This window comes from Rhinolophus sinicus, chromosome 4, assembly GCF_057876585.1.
Source record: "Rhinolophus sinicus isolate RSI-liver-muscle chromosome 4, RSI-T2T, whole genome shotgun sequence".
Taxonomy (NCBI): Eukaryota; Metazoa; Chordata; class Mammalia; order Chiroptera; family Rhinolophidae; genus Rhinolophus; species Rhinolophus sinicus.
In genome coordinates this window covers 19,478,693-19,496,449 of record NC_142504.1, presented here as the reverse complement: position 1 = coordinate 19,496,449, position 17,757 = coordinate 19,478,693, and the positions used below count along the sequence as shown (strand labels likewise).

Genomic DNA, 17,757 nt, shown 5'->3' with positions numbered 1-17,757 from the left:
GTTTCTTGAGTGATTGCATAAATGAGTGGTTTTCCGCTCAGTAAGGGGTGCTATTTCAGTATTAAGAATTGGCACAAATTTGATTGACACAATCAATCCTAGGCCATTCTTGAAGAATTTACAGGACTGTATCTGGCAGGTAATTCTTATGCCTACAGTATAGAAATGGCCTCTCAAAAATTTACCTTTCAATTCTATCTCAATAAGACATTTTTACTTTCATGATAGTCTAACAAGTTTGAAACTGAAATGTTTCTTTAACAGCTATAAATGTCAGAAGCATGTTCCAGATTTTAAGCTGTAATGATTTACCCTTTGTGATGATATGTGTTTTCAATGTTTTATTTAAATTTTATCACAAAATATAAATATTATGGGATTGAAAATGGTTATTTTTGTAACGGGCTGAGTAAGATTTATCTTTGAAGTGATCAAAATGCACAGGCATGGAAATATGCAGAAGAAAAACAGAGCAATTTAATGTAGATAGTGTAATCCTGCAGTATTTCTTAGTATTTCAAATGTAATTAGGTCATGATGTGGAAACACTGTTTTTATTCATCCTTTTATAGAGTGACTTTTTGATTTAGTTAAAACTAGAATGACTTAATAAGCTTGATTCTATTTAGTTGCTTACATTTGAAAACTGCTATCATATACAACTAAAAAATGATGTCTCTGCAGAAACTTATTTCAGAAGTGAAAGTTCAGGTGGAAAACCAGGTAGAAGGCGTCTATTTAAACATTACTGCCATCTGTCCAGATGGGACCCGAAAACCAGGCACAGACGGATGCAGAAACGTGACAAGCAATGACGAAGTATGTGGGTGCGCGTTTCTCCCATTGAAAATAAACTAAGTTGTTTGGCATGCTTTCTCACAGAAAAATCAAACCATTCTGAAAAACTTTACTTACTACTGACTCAAAGGATCTTACTTATACTTCAAAGTAACTTTTATTGTCTCTTTGCAAAGTTCCTACTTGTTTTAACACATTGACTGTTCTCTCCGACTCAAGAGTTAAAGTAAATACATATTATATGTAAAACTTATTCAAAGATAATAACATTAAACTTAGATGTTACAGCCATTATATATATATATATCATATTTCCTCAAAGAAATCACATCTCCTCAAACAAGTAGTGTCTATACTTATGATGATAATACCATTTTGGTATCAAATCTGAAAGTTCTCAGAGTAACTAGAAAACTGAAGATTAATAAGCCACAGAAAAGAACGGGAGTCATGAAGCAGTTGATAAAGACTTAGTATTTCAAAATCTTTCATTTTCGATTATAGTGGCATCAGGAAACAGGACCAGGGATGATAGGGATTCTCCCAGGACTGGCACAATAGAGAGTAAACACACAGAAATATGCCTTTGAAGGGAATTCTTGTTGGATGAAGACATTTTCAGTGAGTCATTTACCTCTTGAGGCATCAGTTGCCTCATTTTTAAATGAATAGCTTGGACTACAAGATTTCTAATCCCTTTTCCTTCCATCTCTAAGGTTCTATGATGTTATTATTTTAATATCATGCTATAGATAAAAAGAAAAAGGGTTACTGAAAGAGATAAAACGTCCTAAGATTCTAAGATTGAATACAAGAGAATCTGCCTTTCTCTTTAGTTTCAGTGTATTTTTCACCAATGGATAAGTTTAGAATCTGCAGGTAGTATAGTTGTTCCATTTGAAGTTGTACCTTTGAAATTACTTTTTGCTAGTTGCTAGTTCTTGAGGCTACTCCATAATCACTCCTTGGGTTTTGTTCAAAAGACATAATATAGTTTACAAAATACATATTTGATTCCCATTAGAGGAAACTGTTCACTAACAAAAAATAGCACTAAGTTACTTTGTGAGTAAGGGTTACCTTCTTAGAAGTTGTTCTTTCAAAATCAGTTTAGGCAGAATGTTTTTCCTTATATCTTACTTTTTTTTTCTTTGTCTATATCCCTTTATTCCTCTCACATTCAACAAATAATGTAAACAGTTTAACTCTCAGGAAGAGTCATATGACCTCTAATTATATAAACCCTGAGTTTTGCTGTATTAATATTGGCAGTGATCACATTATCCTACACATCTGTTAATCCTTAACATTTTTAAAGACAAAAAACATTTCAAGTACAACCCAACTGCACTAGTTTTAATATTGTGAGACTGATTCTAATTTCTAATGCATATATAACATATAAGCCTAAATTTAGATCTTTTATATCATTGTGTGTGTGTGTGTGTGTGTGTGTGTGTGTATGTGTGTACAAATATATTTGTGCTAGGCTTTTGGTTGGGATGGATATATATCTATATATATATATATTATACATCCATATTATCTATTCATTTATATATCCATCCTAAGCAAAAAGCCTAGCACAAATTATTTTTAAATTGTAATGGATCTCAGTCTAATATGGAAAAAAAACCATATAACCTTATTTGCCAAAGTACCTGAAGATCATAAAATGGATTAACAAATATAAATAGACACATTAAACCAATCATGTTTCGCAAAAATAAAAAATAGAGAAAAAGAAAAAAAAATTGGCAGGAGAAAGAAATTCTGTAGTTTCATGAGGAAAGCAATTCCTGCCAGCCCAGATTCTTAGTTCTGGGCTAACATCTCCACTGAGACAAATGTATGACCTTTTATTGAGTGAGATCTGAAAATCTGAGAGTGAGAGTCCTAAATATTTTTTCCTTGAGTCACTCAAAGAAAGCTTCATGTTTTCCTCCATTAACACCATATATAAACTAAAATTTAACTCTGAAACTTTACTTGACCCCTAGAAAATAGAAACAAAATAAAAGTTCTTTCATTTGAACATCCCATCTCAGGGTTTTTAAGCCAGTATAGAAGAAGCCCTTTAGTTTATCTGATCTATTCCTAATGCCAAATATTCTGTAACCCTGCCTCCCTATTTTAAGGACTGAATTGAGAAAATGGTCTAGTCTCTCTCAAGCTCGCTAAGAAATCAATTAAGGATATAAATTAATTATCAAAAGTGGAATTGACATTTCAAATAATCTTGAACCTCTCTGTCCATTTAATGGTTCAATACAGGCAAGTAGCAGTCATTGCATCTTTTAAATTTCTAGTTTATTAATTAGGAAATAAATGAAATTAAAAAGGGATATTACAGCTATATATGAAATAGAATGCATGTGTAATTCATAAATATTAATTTCTGGAAGATGGAATATTATTGATTGAAAATATCATTAACAGATATAATGTTGGTAATAAAAATAATCAAGACATATATTTTCTTTTACCCCTGCCCCAAATTTAGGTTCTTTTCAATGTAACAGTTATAATGGAAAGATGTGATGTCACACGAGGAAAAAGCTATGCAGTAATCAAACCTATTGGTTTCAATGAAACCACTAAAATTCATATACACAAAAACTGCAGCTGTCAGTGTGAGGACAGCAGTGGACCTAAAAGAAAGTGTGTTGATGAAACTTTTCTGGATTCCAAGTGTTTCCAGTGTGATGAGAATAAATGTCATTTTGATGAAGATCAATTTTCTTCTGAGAGTTGCAAGTCACACGAGGATCAACCTGTTTGTAGTGGTCGAGGAGTTTGTATTTGTGGGAAATGTTTGTGTCACAGAATTAAGCTTGGGAAAGTATATGGAAAATACTGTGAAAAGGATGACTTTTCTTGTCCGTATCATCATGGAAATCTGTGTGCTGGTGAGTATAAATCTATACATGCAATTTTTATTAGTCACTATTAAACTACCGTATGTGTTAAAGTATCTTAAAATCACAGCTTTATAATTACTAACCCTGAATCTGAATTTACTATTCAAAGTTTCAAAGTCTGTGAAATTACAGCATGGCAAGAGATTTGTACCACATGATTCTGATACTTATATTTTAAATCATTTTGTAAATACTGAAAAATAATACAAACCAAAAATTAATTCTTATTATCAAGTATGCCTTGACCTTGTAAAAATATATACCAGAAAAGGAAATTACTGATACTGTCTGACAGGTTTTCTATAAATCAGAATATTCTTCTAGAAGGATCTGATTCATTCTCGTAAGTGGTCACTCGCTCCAATTTACTCAGAAGATAGTGAGCTATAAAAATATACTTTTCATTCACTGGAAAATTCTAAATGCATTATTATAGATGGTATAGCAAGTTTGTAGTAATTTAAACCTCTCGTTTATTTTTGGAACAACGCCAGTAACAGAATTGTCAAGAGAGAGCATTTATCAAGAAAATACTGGTTTTATAAGTAATCTAGAAGATTAATCCCAGAGGCCACACACAGACCAAATTTTAAAATAAAATCATTTAAAATGAAAATATCAAAAGTACTTTTTGGCTAATTCAGTCTACTGCCATCTAGAGGTTAGATTCCAGGAAAATCTATGCATTTAAAAATTAATACAAATTATTATTTTTAAATGAATTGATTTTTCTGTGATAGTGTGCTAAATCCACTTACTGTTAAAATGTCATTTTAGTGTGTGCCTTTTGGTAAGTAAATATTAATTAAATTATTGATGAACTGAAATTATCTCATTGTCATAAGCAGATGGAAAGTAAAAATCTATACAGAATAAATTTTCTGTGTTCTTGTGTAAGCTAAAAATTTGCTCTATATCATAAATACGTGATAGAAATTGTCTTTTTATTCTATTGTATATCAAAATATTTTATATTTCAAACGTTTATTCAGCTCTACTTGATATCATGGGCAGAAGAGATTATAGATGACTTTAGAACAAATCAGTAATTATCAGCTAATGTTTTAGAGCTAACCCTGTTTGGAACAGGGAAAAGAAAGAATTCTGAGATCATTTCCCACAGCTGTCAATCTCTCAAAGAAGCGTGAAATACATTGAGAATCCCAGTCTCTGTTTATAGTAAAATATCAAAAAACAATGTACTAGCTCTTCTATATGACTGTGATATTACTGACACACGGGTAGCTGAGAATCTGCTTTGAATTATTTGTGTATAAATTATAAGCGCAAACTGTAGGCTGACAAGCATTTTCTTCACTAGTCTCCTTTGAGAATAAAAACACATGTTCACAGGTCGGCTGGCTAGGATTAGCCGTGCAGCCTGCTTACGGGGAATAGGGTCTGGCAGGCATTTGTTTGGCCTGGACCTCATTAGTTTTACAGTTAGCAAATTGAGCTGATCCAACAGTAGACTCTATGGAACAGTTACCCTATGAGGTGCTCCGCAATAAAGGGAGGGAGGAGAAAAGACAGGGAAGGGAGGGAGGGAGGGAAATGTCTGTGGCTAAATAAGCTGGAGAAACACTACATAACCCTGTAAAATGTACCCCTGTTGAAGATTTGTAGTTCACATTAGCATGTTAAGTTTTGGATACTTCTGCAGTCTGAAATCCATTTAACTATATATAACCAGTGTTTTTGCTCAGCTTATTTGTTCCTGATGCCAACACACACTTATCTACTGCCTCGCTTTCTCTCTGCACTTTCTCATTACCACCTGATAGTGCACAGCACACTTTCGACATGCCCCACAATCTTCAAAATAATGTCCTGAAGATGTGAAAGGGTTAGTTCAACTTCCCTGGAGATTTTATCTTTAAACATGGCAGTAGCAGAACTGAAGCACTAGAAGGGTTTGCCTAATGGACCTTTGAAGTTATCCCAGGCCCTTGGCAATCACAAGAGACTAGGAGAATAAATTATAGAAGCTATTAATCCGATACCCATTTTTTTTGGATTTCAAGTCAGACAATTGACATCACTTCAGCCTTCGTAGCTTCTTATTGTTTGTATTTTTCTTTTAAAACTGAATGTATGGTGACCTTCAAGTCGTCAGGCAGCCACTGCAGCAGGCCGGGCTTCACAACTCAGGAGAGTCTCTACAATAGGACGGCTTTGAAAACAGACACCCCTGCGTCCTGGCATTGTTTCTCTCAGACAAATAGACAATGAGGCTGTTTCCATTCACTTGAATGGCAGTCTGTTTCCATGGAGCTGGGAGGGGAATTCACATTTGGAAACGCTCACGAAGTCCATGGCCCCGGTAACAGGTTTGGGGGTCTTTGTTGCAGGGCATGGAGAGTGTGAAGCGGGCAGATGCCGGTGCTTCAGTGGCTGGGAAGGGGATCGGTGCCAGTGCCCGTCCACATCCGCCCAGCACTGTGTCAACCCCAAGGGCCAAGTGTGCAGTGGAAGAGGCACGTGTGTCTGCGGCAGGTGTGAGTGCACTGATCCCAGGAGCATCGGCCGCTTCTGTGAACACTGCCCCACGTGTCACACAACCTGCAACGAAAACTGGTATGTGTTCTCTGATCCAAACATACATATGCAGTCCTTCGTTGTAGCTTTGCTTATCCTTTTTTATTCTGCCTTCCTTAATCTTAGAAGTTACTGGATCTTCTCATAACAAATTGTTATCATCATGCTAAAAACTAACTGAATGGGGGATTTGGGGATTAGAAGACTTAGATTCCAGTGTCTGGCCACCAGATAGCTGTGGAAGTATCAGAATTTATGTAGGCAGTCACTGCCTTAGCTTTTTTAAGTTAGGTTTTTTTCGTAAAAAGAATAATATTCAGTGTTTGTAAAAGTTCACTGGGGATGTTTTTCCCCCAGCTTTATTGAGATATAATTGACATATAACCTTATGCAAGTTTAAGGTGTACAGTGGGATGATTTGGGGCTGCCTGCTCCTCAGCTTGATATTAATTAGCTGTTAGACTTAGGGCAAGTTGTTGAAAATCTCTGTCCCTCAGTTTCCTGATATTGAAAGTGAGGAAACTAATAATAATGACTTGCCGTAGTTCTGTGAAAGAATTAAATTAGATGATTCATGTAAAAAATAAAAATATAAATTTAAAAAAAAAACTTTGTACTTGGTGCATAATCATAGAAAAGAAATGTTAGCTATTATTATAGTTGTATTTTTATTAAAGATAAAGAATAATGGTGGTTATGAAGCACTGTAGAAATATGTGATGGATAAATAAAAGGTGATATGTTAAGTGAAGGTAGCATTATTGTTTTGTGCCAAGAATTAATTGTCCAATAACAGTTTGAGTCCTGCTCAAAGACCACTCTCTAAACCTCACTGTGCCTTCCAATTTGTTTTATTCAAATTTTTAAGACCTTCACTTTCTTGGATTGATTTTTTTAAATTATGTATAGCAATTTATGCTCTCTTGGAAATGCAGTAAACATAATGATGTAGTTATTTCTAATGAACTCAACATAAATTTGAACTATTTATTCATTGCTAAACTTTTCTAGTAGTGTCTTAATATCTACCTTCTAAAACATCTATATAGGCTAGTTTTGTGTGTGGTGACAGTATCTGATTCATCTCCTAGAGATTTTCTTAAGATAGAAAAATCATTATTTTGATTATCAAACTATTTTTAATGGTTAGAAAGTAACTGTGCCATGGCACTAAATTCAGCCAAGATTACGAATACGTGTCAAAGCTTTCTTTCCCAGTTTTACAAAGCTGCTGTCCTAAAGCAGTACTCTATTTTATTTCTTGTTGAAAATAAGACAGGCTACAACCTTATTAAATATTGTGTATTTTCACTTGTTTCCCCTTACAGGAATTGTGTGCAATGTCTTCACCCTCACAATCTGTCTCAAGTTATACTTGATCGATGTAAAACCTCATGTGCTTTCATGGAACAGCATTATGTGGACCAGGCCTCAGGTGAGCCAAAGCTTAATAATCGAATCATTGAAAAGGTGTTTGTAGTGAATCATGTTGCCCCAAAGGGCCCAGAATCAACTTCCTAAAGAACGGACCGGCTGCTTCAATGTTTTCCATTTCCCAGGGGTGGTACCCTACAAAACCAGCCAAGTATGTTTGCCTGGTTTGGCTGAATCATTACACCTCCCATCTGGGCTAAATTTCCATGCTGTGCCTTTCCACAGAAGTACACAAACAGATTTTCTAGAGAGGCCTCAGTGAGCCAGGAGTAGGAGGTTCCTATGTAAAGTCCGTTTCACCCTGAGACATAAGATCTATGGAGCCATAATTATCCTTCATAACCCAAACTTGCTTCCACCTCTAACCTTCCTCGTATCAAATCAACATTTACTTACATGTTTCAGGTGAAGCCAAAAAATTAAGTATTTGCTTTTGCGAGATGCATAGTTTCAAAAGGGCTATTCCTTCTGGTATTTTTCATTCTAACATAAATAAAATTTAGGGTGAGTGATTATAAAGGTGGCACAACAAAAAGGGCATGGAACTTGGCTTAAGACATGTCCCTGACACTAGTACCTAAGAAATATCAGCCTTCTTACAGTGTTTCCCTCAGCCTCAGTTTCTTCATCTGTAAAATGATCATACCAACCTCAGAGTTGTGTAAGATTAAATGAGCCAATGAACATGGAAGAGGTACGTAAATTTAAAGATGACACATAAACAACAGAAACATGTGAGAGCTGTGTCGAAAGACCATGTTTAAACAAAATTCATTAGAACCCGACAGGTAGCACCCTGCTTTGTCAGATATAAGGTGTTAAGCTACACATGAATTAGAAATAAACTTGAAATTATGCTTTCCATGAAAACATTCATACTGCTACTATTATTTCTAGTCTCTTCCAACCTGTAAGAATAATTCCAGCTCTTAGAGAGAGTGCACAGAAAAATAAACTTTCTCCACAGTTTTGTTTCCTTCTTCGTTCACATCCACAGTGATCTTAGCCCATAATGAATTTGGCTCTGAAAACAGCCCATGTGCTGCCAGCTGGGGCTGTAGCAATCACTCCAAAAAGCCAAGTGCCTTTTCTAATAAATAGAGCCCTTACTGTCAACATGTCATTTATTATGTTAAGTAAACAAACCTACTGTGACCTAAGTGTGGTTACAGAAAGTATTCCATTAAAGCTCCTTAGGAAAAGCCCTTGTTTGACCTAAACTATGAAGATAGTTATGGCCAGGGCTTAATGTTTGGCTATCCAAAATGACATTTAAAAATGCACACACCTTTGGGCCCTGAAAATCAACTCTGTCCTAACACACTAGAAATATTTGTGAAATGTACTGGTAGCTAGGGGACTCCCTTCTCCTCACAACTATTGTGCAAGGACAGGGACAGGGCATCTGTTAGCCACCTCTATTATCTAGCCACTCAGTCACACTTAAAGGGTGTTCTTTGGTCTTTCTGGCTGAGCTCCTACTAGGCGAGGAGCCAGTAAGTGGGATCAAGCCACGTGCCCCCTGTAAGGATCTGCCTTAGCTGATTGAGTAGTTCTAAGTCAGCCAAGGAAATGACAGTCTGTCAGGATGAAAGGTGTGCATGTCACGTTAGGGTCGCCGTGGAAGGCTCCAAGGGCATCCCCTTTGGACAGTGCATCTTGGATTCTCTGTGTGTGTGAGATCTGTGACAAAGGGGAACTTGTATTTGCGTTTGGTGCTTCTGTACCAATCAGTATCCTCCAGCCTCCCTTTAAGCTTTCTTTCAAGGAATCTTACCACTGACCAAAAGAAAACGGGGCTCTAAGTCTTCCCACTTGGAGAGGAGCTCTTGCCTCTGTTACTGAGTTCTTGGTTTATTCAAGAGCATGCTTGGTCATCCCTGGGATTCAGACACAAATCACCATGACTGGGTGATCGCTTTTCTCAGCCTTGGCAGGTCCCCTCCTGAAAGGCCCTCTCAGGGAGACCTTCAGACATTTACATGAAGTCTCCAAAGTCAGGAGAATACACAGAAATCACGTGCCTCTTTAGGCCAGGAGGTAATTTTGTGAGTCTAGGGCAGCTGGTGAGTTCTGTGGAATACTTCTGTATTGCGCAACCACGATCCTCTTGGATCTGGGTAATACCTCTGGCAGCCACAGAGTCTGTAGAATTTCCAGCTAGAGTTTACCAAAGGCCTAGTGCTAAAACAGAGACCTAGAATGCTCCCCTCTTAAGGCAGCATATCCTTTTCCATCTAGTAATTATTTATTCCTGAAAAAATACACAGTGGAATTTTTAGAAGCAAAATAGGGTAGGTTGGATTAACAGACAAGCAAAAAATAAATTCATAAAAACTGAAGGAAGAGAATTGCTTATTGTCCTGAATTGGACGCTCCCATTTCCTGGAGAAGCTATGTATAATAAGCATGAAAAGTTACACTGAAACTTCAAAGGAATATTTATTCATCTATTACAGTAGTACTGATTTAGATTCTGCAGATGTTTACTTTATTTCCCATTACTGGTGTGCAACAAACGAAGAGCAAGCATAACAAGAGAAATATAAACTAATGAGTAGAGCTGTTAAATAATTTTTTAAATCCTATTTTCCACTAGTGATCAAGGGTACAAACTACAAAGATTATCTCTCTTCATTATGGATAAAACTATATTTGATTAAGGGGTTTGAACATATACCTGTTAGTACAATGAAAGAATCAAGCTGCAAACAAATGCTGCTCTTATAAAATACCTTAATGTGGCTATTCTCCAAAAGAGAGTTTTATGTTGAAAATGTTTTAATAATAAATGTTTAATAAAAATTAGAGAGTCACTCTGAATCAACAGCAATGGCAGTCCTCTGTTTTAAAAATGTAGATATGCAAATATCTCTGGTCCTATTAATTGAGGTAGTGAACACAGTTTACTTGTTGGAATCCTTTGATTTATTCATCCTAGTTTTTAATCCTTTTTTTTTTTGCTTCATTCCAGAATGTTTCTCTAGCCCAAGCTACTTGAGGATATTTTTCATCATTTTCATAGTTACATTCTTGATTGGGTTGCTTAAAGTCCTTATCATTAGACAGGTGATATTACAATGGAATAGTAATAAAATAAAGTCCTCAGCAGATTACAGGGTGTCGGCCTCAAAAAAGGTCAGTGAATTCTAAAAAAGAATTACTATCAGTATGTCATTGTCTACTTCCAATATTTAGGCCCTTAATTAATAATAATATTTCTTCTCCATCAAGGACAAGTTGATTCTGCAAAGTGTTTGCACAAGAGCAGTAACCTACCGACGTGAGAAACCTGAAGAAATAAAAATGGATATCAGCAAATTAAATGCTCATGAAACTTTCAGGTGCAACTTCTAAAAAGATAAAAAGTACTTTATGGGAAACTGGATTTTTAATAATTGCTCCTAAAAATTATAATTGTAGAAGTCACAGGAGGAGACAGATTGTTCCAGATCATGCCAGCTGCTGGTTGTCGACTGACAAGCATCCTCATCACCATGTGACTCACAACGCTGCTGAATTCTTCAGAGAAAACATGTGTCTTACTACTGTTTGAGACTAGTGTCATTGTAGCACTTTACTGTAATATATAACTTATTTAGGTCAGCATAGAATGTAGATCATCTGAAGAGCACTGATTACACTTTACAGGTACCTGCCGTTCCTGTGCTTCCCAGAGAGACGCAATGCTATGAGACGGTTTTGGCATTGTATCACTACAAGGGTACAGTAATCCCTGCATGCAACATGCAAAGGAAAACAATAATGAAGGCAGTTATATTAATGTTGCCAAACACTTCAATAATTGGCAGTGAAGAGACAAGAATAGCCAGATAAATAAATGGTTAGTGTTTCACTCATGCAAGAGGTGAAGAGATGAAACCTTAAGTCTTGAGGGACATTGCTTTTGAAACTGAGTAGTTTTATGTGTGTGGTTTCTTTTCTTCTTTTGACCAGATGGATACTAAATCCAGTATTCTCTCCTCTTTGCTTTTATATTTTGGTTTTCTTTCTTATAAGTTTATGTCACAGATGACTGGATTAAATAAGTGCTAAGTTACTACTGCCATAAAAACCTAATACAATGTCACTTTATTAGAATACTGGTTTTAAAAGCTGAATGTTTAATAAGGGACACTTTTATTTCACATCAAAATTTGAGCAGCTTCCTTGCTTGCAGATGTGGAGTTTTATATCTTCTTACCTGGTAAACTGGATGGACTGTTTCACCATTTCATTTAGCTAATCATCACGTTAAAATTCACAAGATATTTAGAAACTCTGCCTCAAACAAACTGCCACACTTTTGAATACATTTTCTCAGATATTTGCTCCAAGTAGCTATTAGCATTTTTCAAATTAAAAGTTATATTACTTTTGCCCTTCCATGAAGCCTAAGGATATTATTTCCCTGTATCACCTCAACACCAGTTGCCAGAATTCTAAAAGTCTGCAATTGAAGGGCAGACAGTATCTGAGAAATAAGCTAATTAATTCACCCTTTTAGTTAGTCAGGGAAACAAGGCTCAGCAAGTTGAAATGATTTCTCAAAAACCTTCCCAGTGATTAAGTGGCAGCATTCAATGAGAACTCCTATCTTCTTATTGACAGACTAGTGTTCATTGTATAATATCATTCTACCTCTTGAGCCTTTGAAATATCCAATTGGCAAGTATTGTTAAATGGGATTTACTGAAGTCTTAAGTATATGGGCATGAGAAAATTTCAAAGCAAAGCAGAAAAGAGTAATTCAAACTGAATTGGCCATGACTGGCTTCCAATCTTTCCTGCTAATCAACTTTGAGGCGCTAACTACAGGGAAACCCATTCGCACCTTAGCCTGTGTGAACAGCACCCCCTAGAGTTGTGCAGAGCTCAGCCCCAGAGATTGATGCAGAGACCATGAGCTTTTTACCTTCCCCAATGGAAACTTCTTCACAGTTACCATATCCCTACAGACTTAGTCTGGTTTTACTGGCTAGAAGTCCAACAGTTCTGTGTGCAGTACAAAGCTTTTCCTATGACAACAATGTCTTCTTATAATTAACTTCCCAGATTTGCTATCTTCCAGCACTTGAGTTAATCATAGATATTTGCATTTCAATGAAGACAAACCCTCACCCCATATTCTACCCTAACGAGCCTTTTAAAACAGGTTGTTCTGGAGCCAACAGACAGAGCAGTTCCATTAGCTGGCCCCCAAAGCCAAGCAATTAGGACTCTAAGTTGAACTGTATTTCCTTCCCTAGATGAGACTGGGGACATGGATAGAATTCAGTACTGTGACTCACTTGTGTAAGATGCCCTGGATCACCAAGGATAACGTAAAAATCATATCGCAGCCTGTCTGTCACACAGAGCATCCTTCTTTAAAAGGAAAATAAGTGGATAGTTGACAGACCCCCAAGAGGAAAAAGAAGAAATTATCCATTTATTCAAATGCTGACAATTTAAAAAAAGAACATTACGATGTTCATAAACTAATTTTCATGTGGAATGAATTACTCGAAAAAGCATAATAAAATGAAACCCCTAAAAATTCAGGGTTTATATTTTTACACTCTCATTAGTTTGCACTAATTTATGATGGACCGAGGCTGTTATCACAGGAAGGAACAAACTTCCTGATAGGCAGTTCAATGCTAAATGATGACTGTCATTATGCTTGTGATGTCTTGTGCTTTCTTTTTTTACTTAAAAATCTAATTCTTAAGGATTTTAGAGCTTATATTTTACTTGAATAATTGATATTTTCTTGTATAATAGCTTGTGAGAAGAGAATTAATATTTGTCAAGTTAGAATTAATTAAAAGGTAAGGGAAAACAGGGTATTCTTAGATTAAATAATATTTGTAAATAGAGCCTATTTTCAACTAATATGAACACAGGAGCCTTTTGAGATTCACTGACGTTAAACACAAATAATGAAATTTTAAATGGTTAACAAAGAACTTGACCACTTTCGGTACGACAGCATTTCTGTGCCCTAAAGTATGTAATGATTTAGAAATGTGCCATACACACACTACAATATAACTGTATGCATGTTATTTCTCTGGGGACGTCTATACTGCAGTGTACATGGATTTATAAGCATTTGATATCTTTTCTTAAATTTATGAATATTTAAAAACCCATAGATATTCTCCATAAGACTCAAAAGTTCACCAAAAATCTGATGATATCCTAAATGTTCAATATAACGTTGGTTAATAACGATTAAAGAAATCTAAAGTTAAACAGAATAGATTTCTCTAGAAGCGAATTTTTCAAAACTCATAATTAAAAATAATGTATGCATCAGATGCAACACTTCACTGAAGAATAAATTCCAAATATTTTAAATATATACTTAATCTTCATTGAAGATATTCTTATGTATGACAACAGGTATCCATGAGACAATGAAATATTTTTATGACGGACTATGAAAATTTTTCTTCATAGAATTATATTCCTCCAGGTACCTAGTATAGCAAATTAGACTTAATGGCTTTTACTTCCTTTCCTTACTCCTGTTTTTTCCGCTCAGTTTTCTTAAGGGACTGCCCTAACACTTCAAACTCAATAAGCCTAATTGTGAAAAAATAACCAAATGTAATAGTATAATGTTCTTCATTTCCAAACGTCTCTTAATGATTTTAAAACTCATTTGAATCTATGCACTGAACAAAGACAGACCCTTTAAAAAGTAAGAATTTAAAATTTTCACAACTGTTAGAGATTCTTTCAGTTTGAAAGCATTTGAGAGCTATATATTTTAATAAAAGTTTCAAGTGAAATATAGCTATGTGGGAGTTGAAGCATATGCATATTGTATTTAGTATTATTTACTTTTAACATTTAATTTATAACTATCCTTATCAATATTGACCTTAAGAACTCCATTTCATACAATGTAAACCAAAATGTATTTTCAAAGAAAAATAGAACTACTAGCATTCTTTCAGATCACTTCCCTTTTCTATTTTCTTTATGAAAAATTTATTATGGATAACTGATTATACATATTTATATCTCATTGATTATGAGCCATCCACTTTTTCATATGACATCTCTGAAATTGTGATGTATCTTGAAATCATTGGCATGTTAGACGCAGTGTTGAAAGTTGTGCTTGAATAAATATTACACTAATTCATTTTTAACTAAATGTTCATGGGTATAGGCACATTCCTTTCTTACAAATATTTGAAAATTCATTTGATAACATATGAGCCAGTTTTCAGGACAACTGAATCACATACAGTTCAATCTGGAACCTGACTGATTATGAGCTCAGATCCTGCACACCTGTACGTTATTAAAGCTCTTTCAGCCTCCTGTTTACACTTTATACTAGTGTCTATGATTTCTGCAAACCCTAACTTAACTGACAAGAATGATTTGGTTTTTCACAGTTTTGTTAACAAATTTTTATTCTTTCTATTCCTTTGAAAAGAATACTTTTACAATATCATCTCGCTTTTAAACAGAATTAACTGGAAGGATATTACAGGAAACCATTATAATTAGATTTTGCAGACTCTTGTATGTCTTATGTCAATGACAGGAGAAATAATATATACAACCAATCAGTGCTGTAGGAAAAAAACCTTTCCCTTTGAGTCCTATTTTTTTATTCTTCTTTAACATTCCTGTTCTTTTTATTGGTTTCTTTACCTCTGATAAATTTGCCTTCAGGCTCATGTAATGACTGTCATGAAACGATGTATTTAAATTATTAGATTTATATTAAACAATTGTTCAGCTATCTGGGCAGCTGTTAATGAAATACCTGAGAGTAACAACACTACTCTTTTATCTACCTGTAATATTTTCCTGCATAAAATTTATCTTTGTAAGCTAACTCTATTAATCAGGTTTCTAACCTCTACAACCTACTTCAGTTAAAATTACTTAAACCACAATAAAAAAAATAAAATAAAAAAGAAAACACTGCAGTCACCAAGGATGGAAAATGTGATTTATATCTATAAAGAACTTTTACTAACTTTACACTGTACCACAGATAAATGTGATTTTGATATTAATGTCACACAATGACAAGTATGGTACATAAATCTTATTAAGAATATTGAATATAAAATATTTTAATTCTAAATTATAAGAAAATACAAATTTGCACATATTAATATAGAAATTCATTTTGTGTATCTTTAACATACCTTTAAAACTATTTTACATTTACCAGCTACTTCATTAAAGTTATTTAAACCTCTGCAAAATAATTTAGAAATGTTTTTAAATTATCAGTAATATAACCTTATTTGTTTCATTTAACAAGTCTTGCCTTTGTTAAAAAAAAATAAGTAGAGTGTATTTTTAAATTAAAATATTTGATTATAAAATAGCTCTAAGAAACAAATTCTCATTAAACAAGTTTATTATTTCTGGCTTTGAAATATATTTAAAATTAAATGGTCTTAACACAGACGATTGGGGTATATGATAATTTCACATAATAAACTATGAAGCTGTTTATATAATTCTGACTGACTACTAAGTTGTTTTATGTATTTATTAAAGAGCTGACACTGTAGTTGTAAGATGTCTATTTTTCTGACAGAGCTTATAACAGTTATGACAAGGCATTTAATTAATGCATCATTCTGTTTAAAAGTAGATGTTAATCAATATAAAAGTTTGTTTTAAAATAAAAATGTAAAGATCGAAGAATTCTCTTTTATTTAACATTGTGTGCAAATGACCCTCAGAGCTGTCAGACAACAGCACACTGTCACATGGAGAAATGTAATAACATTGATATATTGTCACTGGTAGAGGTTGTTACATAATCCCAAAAACTACTTTTAGAAAATTGCAGGGCCAATGATAAAGGTGTGGGGCCATCCTAATTGCTCTATTTCCCTTTTGATAGCTACTCAATAATGGAAGCAGAAGGAATATCCTAATTACAAAGAACTGAAAAATTAACTAAAAGATAAATCAGGTTTTTTTCTACCAGTCAGAGATTTCTACCATCACCTTGATACAAATATAGCGTGTTCATAAACTCAACAGTACATTCTCCAAAGCCTTATTTAATTAAACTACTGAAATTTATGGAATACCCATGTTGTGATTCTTCTTAATTTAATCTAAGGGAGAGAGTAAAACAGATGAGGGAACACATTAAAAGTTAAATAAGACATGTAGGCAGATTCCCTGTCCTTTACGAGTTTTAAGAGTTTGAAGGAAAAGGTATGTGTAGCAAATCTATAGAAAGAAGGGTGTGCTGGCTATCAGAAGGTCTCACAAGGTCTTTCATGTTGAGAATTCATCCCAGCTGGGTGTGAGCTAGTCTCTGAGACTCAGAATCCTGATTTTGTTGTGACTCTTGTTTGGCCCCTTTCTTCCCTTCCCCATTTAGTAATACGACCCATCTCCTGAGTTTCAGTAGAGCACACAACTGAGACTTAACTACCCGTACTCCTTTGCAGCTCAATGTAGTTATAGGACTAATGTTGGTCAGTGGAATGGGAGAAGAAATGAGATCTGCAACCCCAGATCTCACTTTCTTTTTCCCTCTTTTCGTTGCCTGGGACAACTGAAGCAGCTGTCTTAGCAAAGGAATTGTCAGAGCTTCCCTTCCAGCCATCAAATGCTCACCTCAAGACATCCCTGGTAGGGAAACAATCTCTTTTTAGCTAAACCACTACATTTGATGTTATATCAGATAATCTGTAATGATGCATTCTTTATATAATTGCCTCACTGAATCCTTAGCAATACTAAATACCATTTCCCTCAAATTTTCAAATAAGGAATACAAGGCACAGAGGTTAAGGACCTTGTATAAGTGCAGCCAGCAAGTGGCCAATGCAGGATTCATACCCAGATCTGCTTTTCTCCTCATAAATGACTGATCATATATGAAGATAGATTTTACATAGTTTAACTATGTCCCCACTTCCCACAAAACATATACAATAAATAAAGTTAAGGAGCTAATAATATATGTGTACAAATACTAAACAGGAAGAAGTAAATAGATCTTGAAAATGAAAAACAAAATGGTAAGTGCACTCAGATGCTAGAGTTAGACTAGATCAGGTCCATGGAG

The 17,757-nt window shown here is 34.7% G+C and overlaps 1 protein-coding gene across 6 annotated transcripts in view; it reads left to right on the top strand.

The window, feature by feature from the left end:
* ITGB8 (integrin subunit beta 8) overlaps window positions 1-16,370 on the top strand; it is a 73,114-nt gene extending 56,744 nt beyond the window's left edge. For 4 of the 6 annotated variants that reach the window (XM_019727480.3, XM_019727478.3, XM_074340827.2 and 1 more), the window contains 6 exons: window positions 685-819; window positions 3,302-3,707; window positions 6,071-6,296; window positions 7,586-7,692; window positions 10,666-10,829; window positions 10,926-16,370. In XM_019727480.3, coding sequence (XP_019583039.3) covers window positions 685-819; window positions 3,302-3,707; window positions 6,071-6,296; window positions 7,586-7,692; window positions 10,666-10,829; window positions 10,926-11,048 — 1,161 coding nt within the window. In that variant the 3' untranslated portion in view covers window positions 11,049-16,370. The remainder of the gene's footprint in view (window positions 1-684; window positions 820-3,301; window positions 3,708-6,070; window positions 6,297-7,585; window positions 7,693-10,665; window positions 10,830-10,925) is intronic. The other 2 variants (XM_074340826.2, XM_019727482.3) reach the window with 1 other exon arrangement.
* Window positions 16,371-17,757: the final 1,387 nt, after the last annotated feature.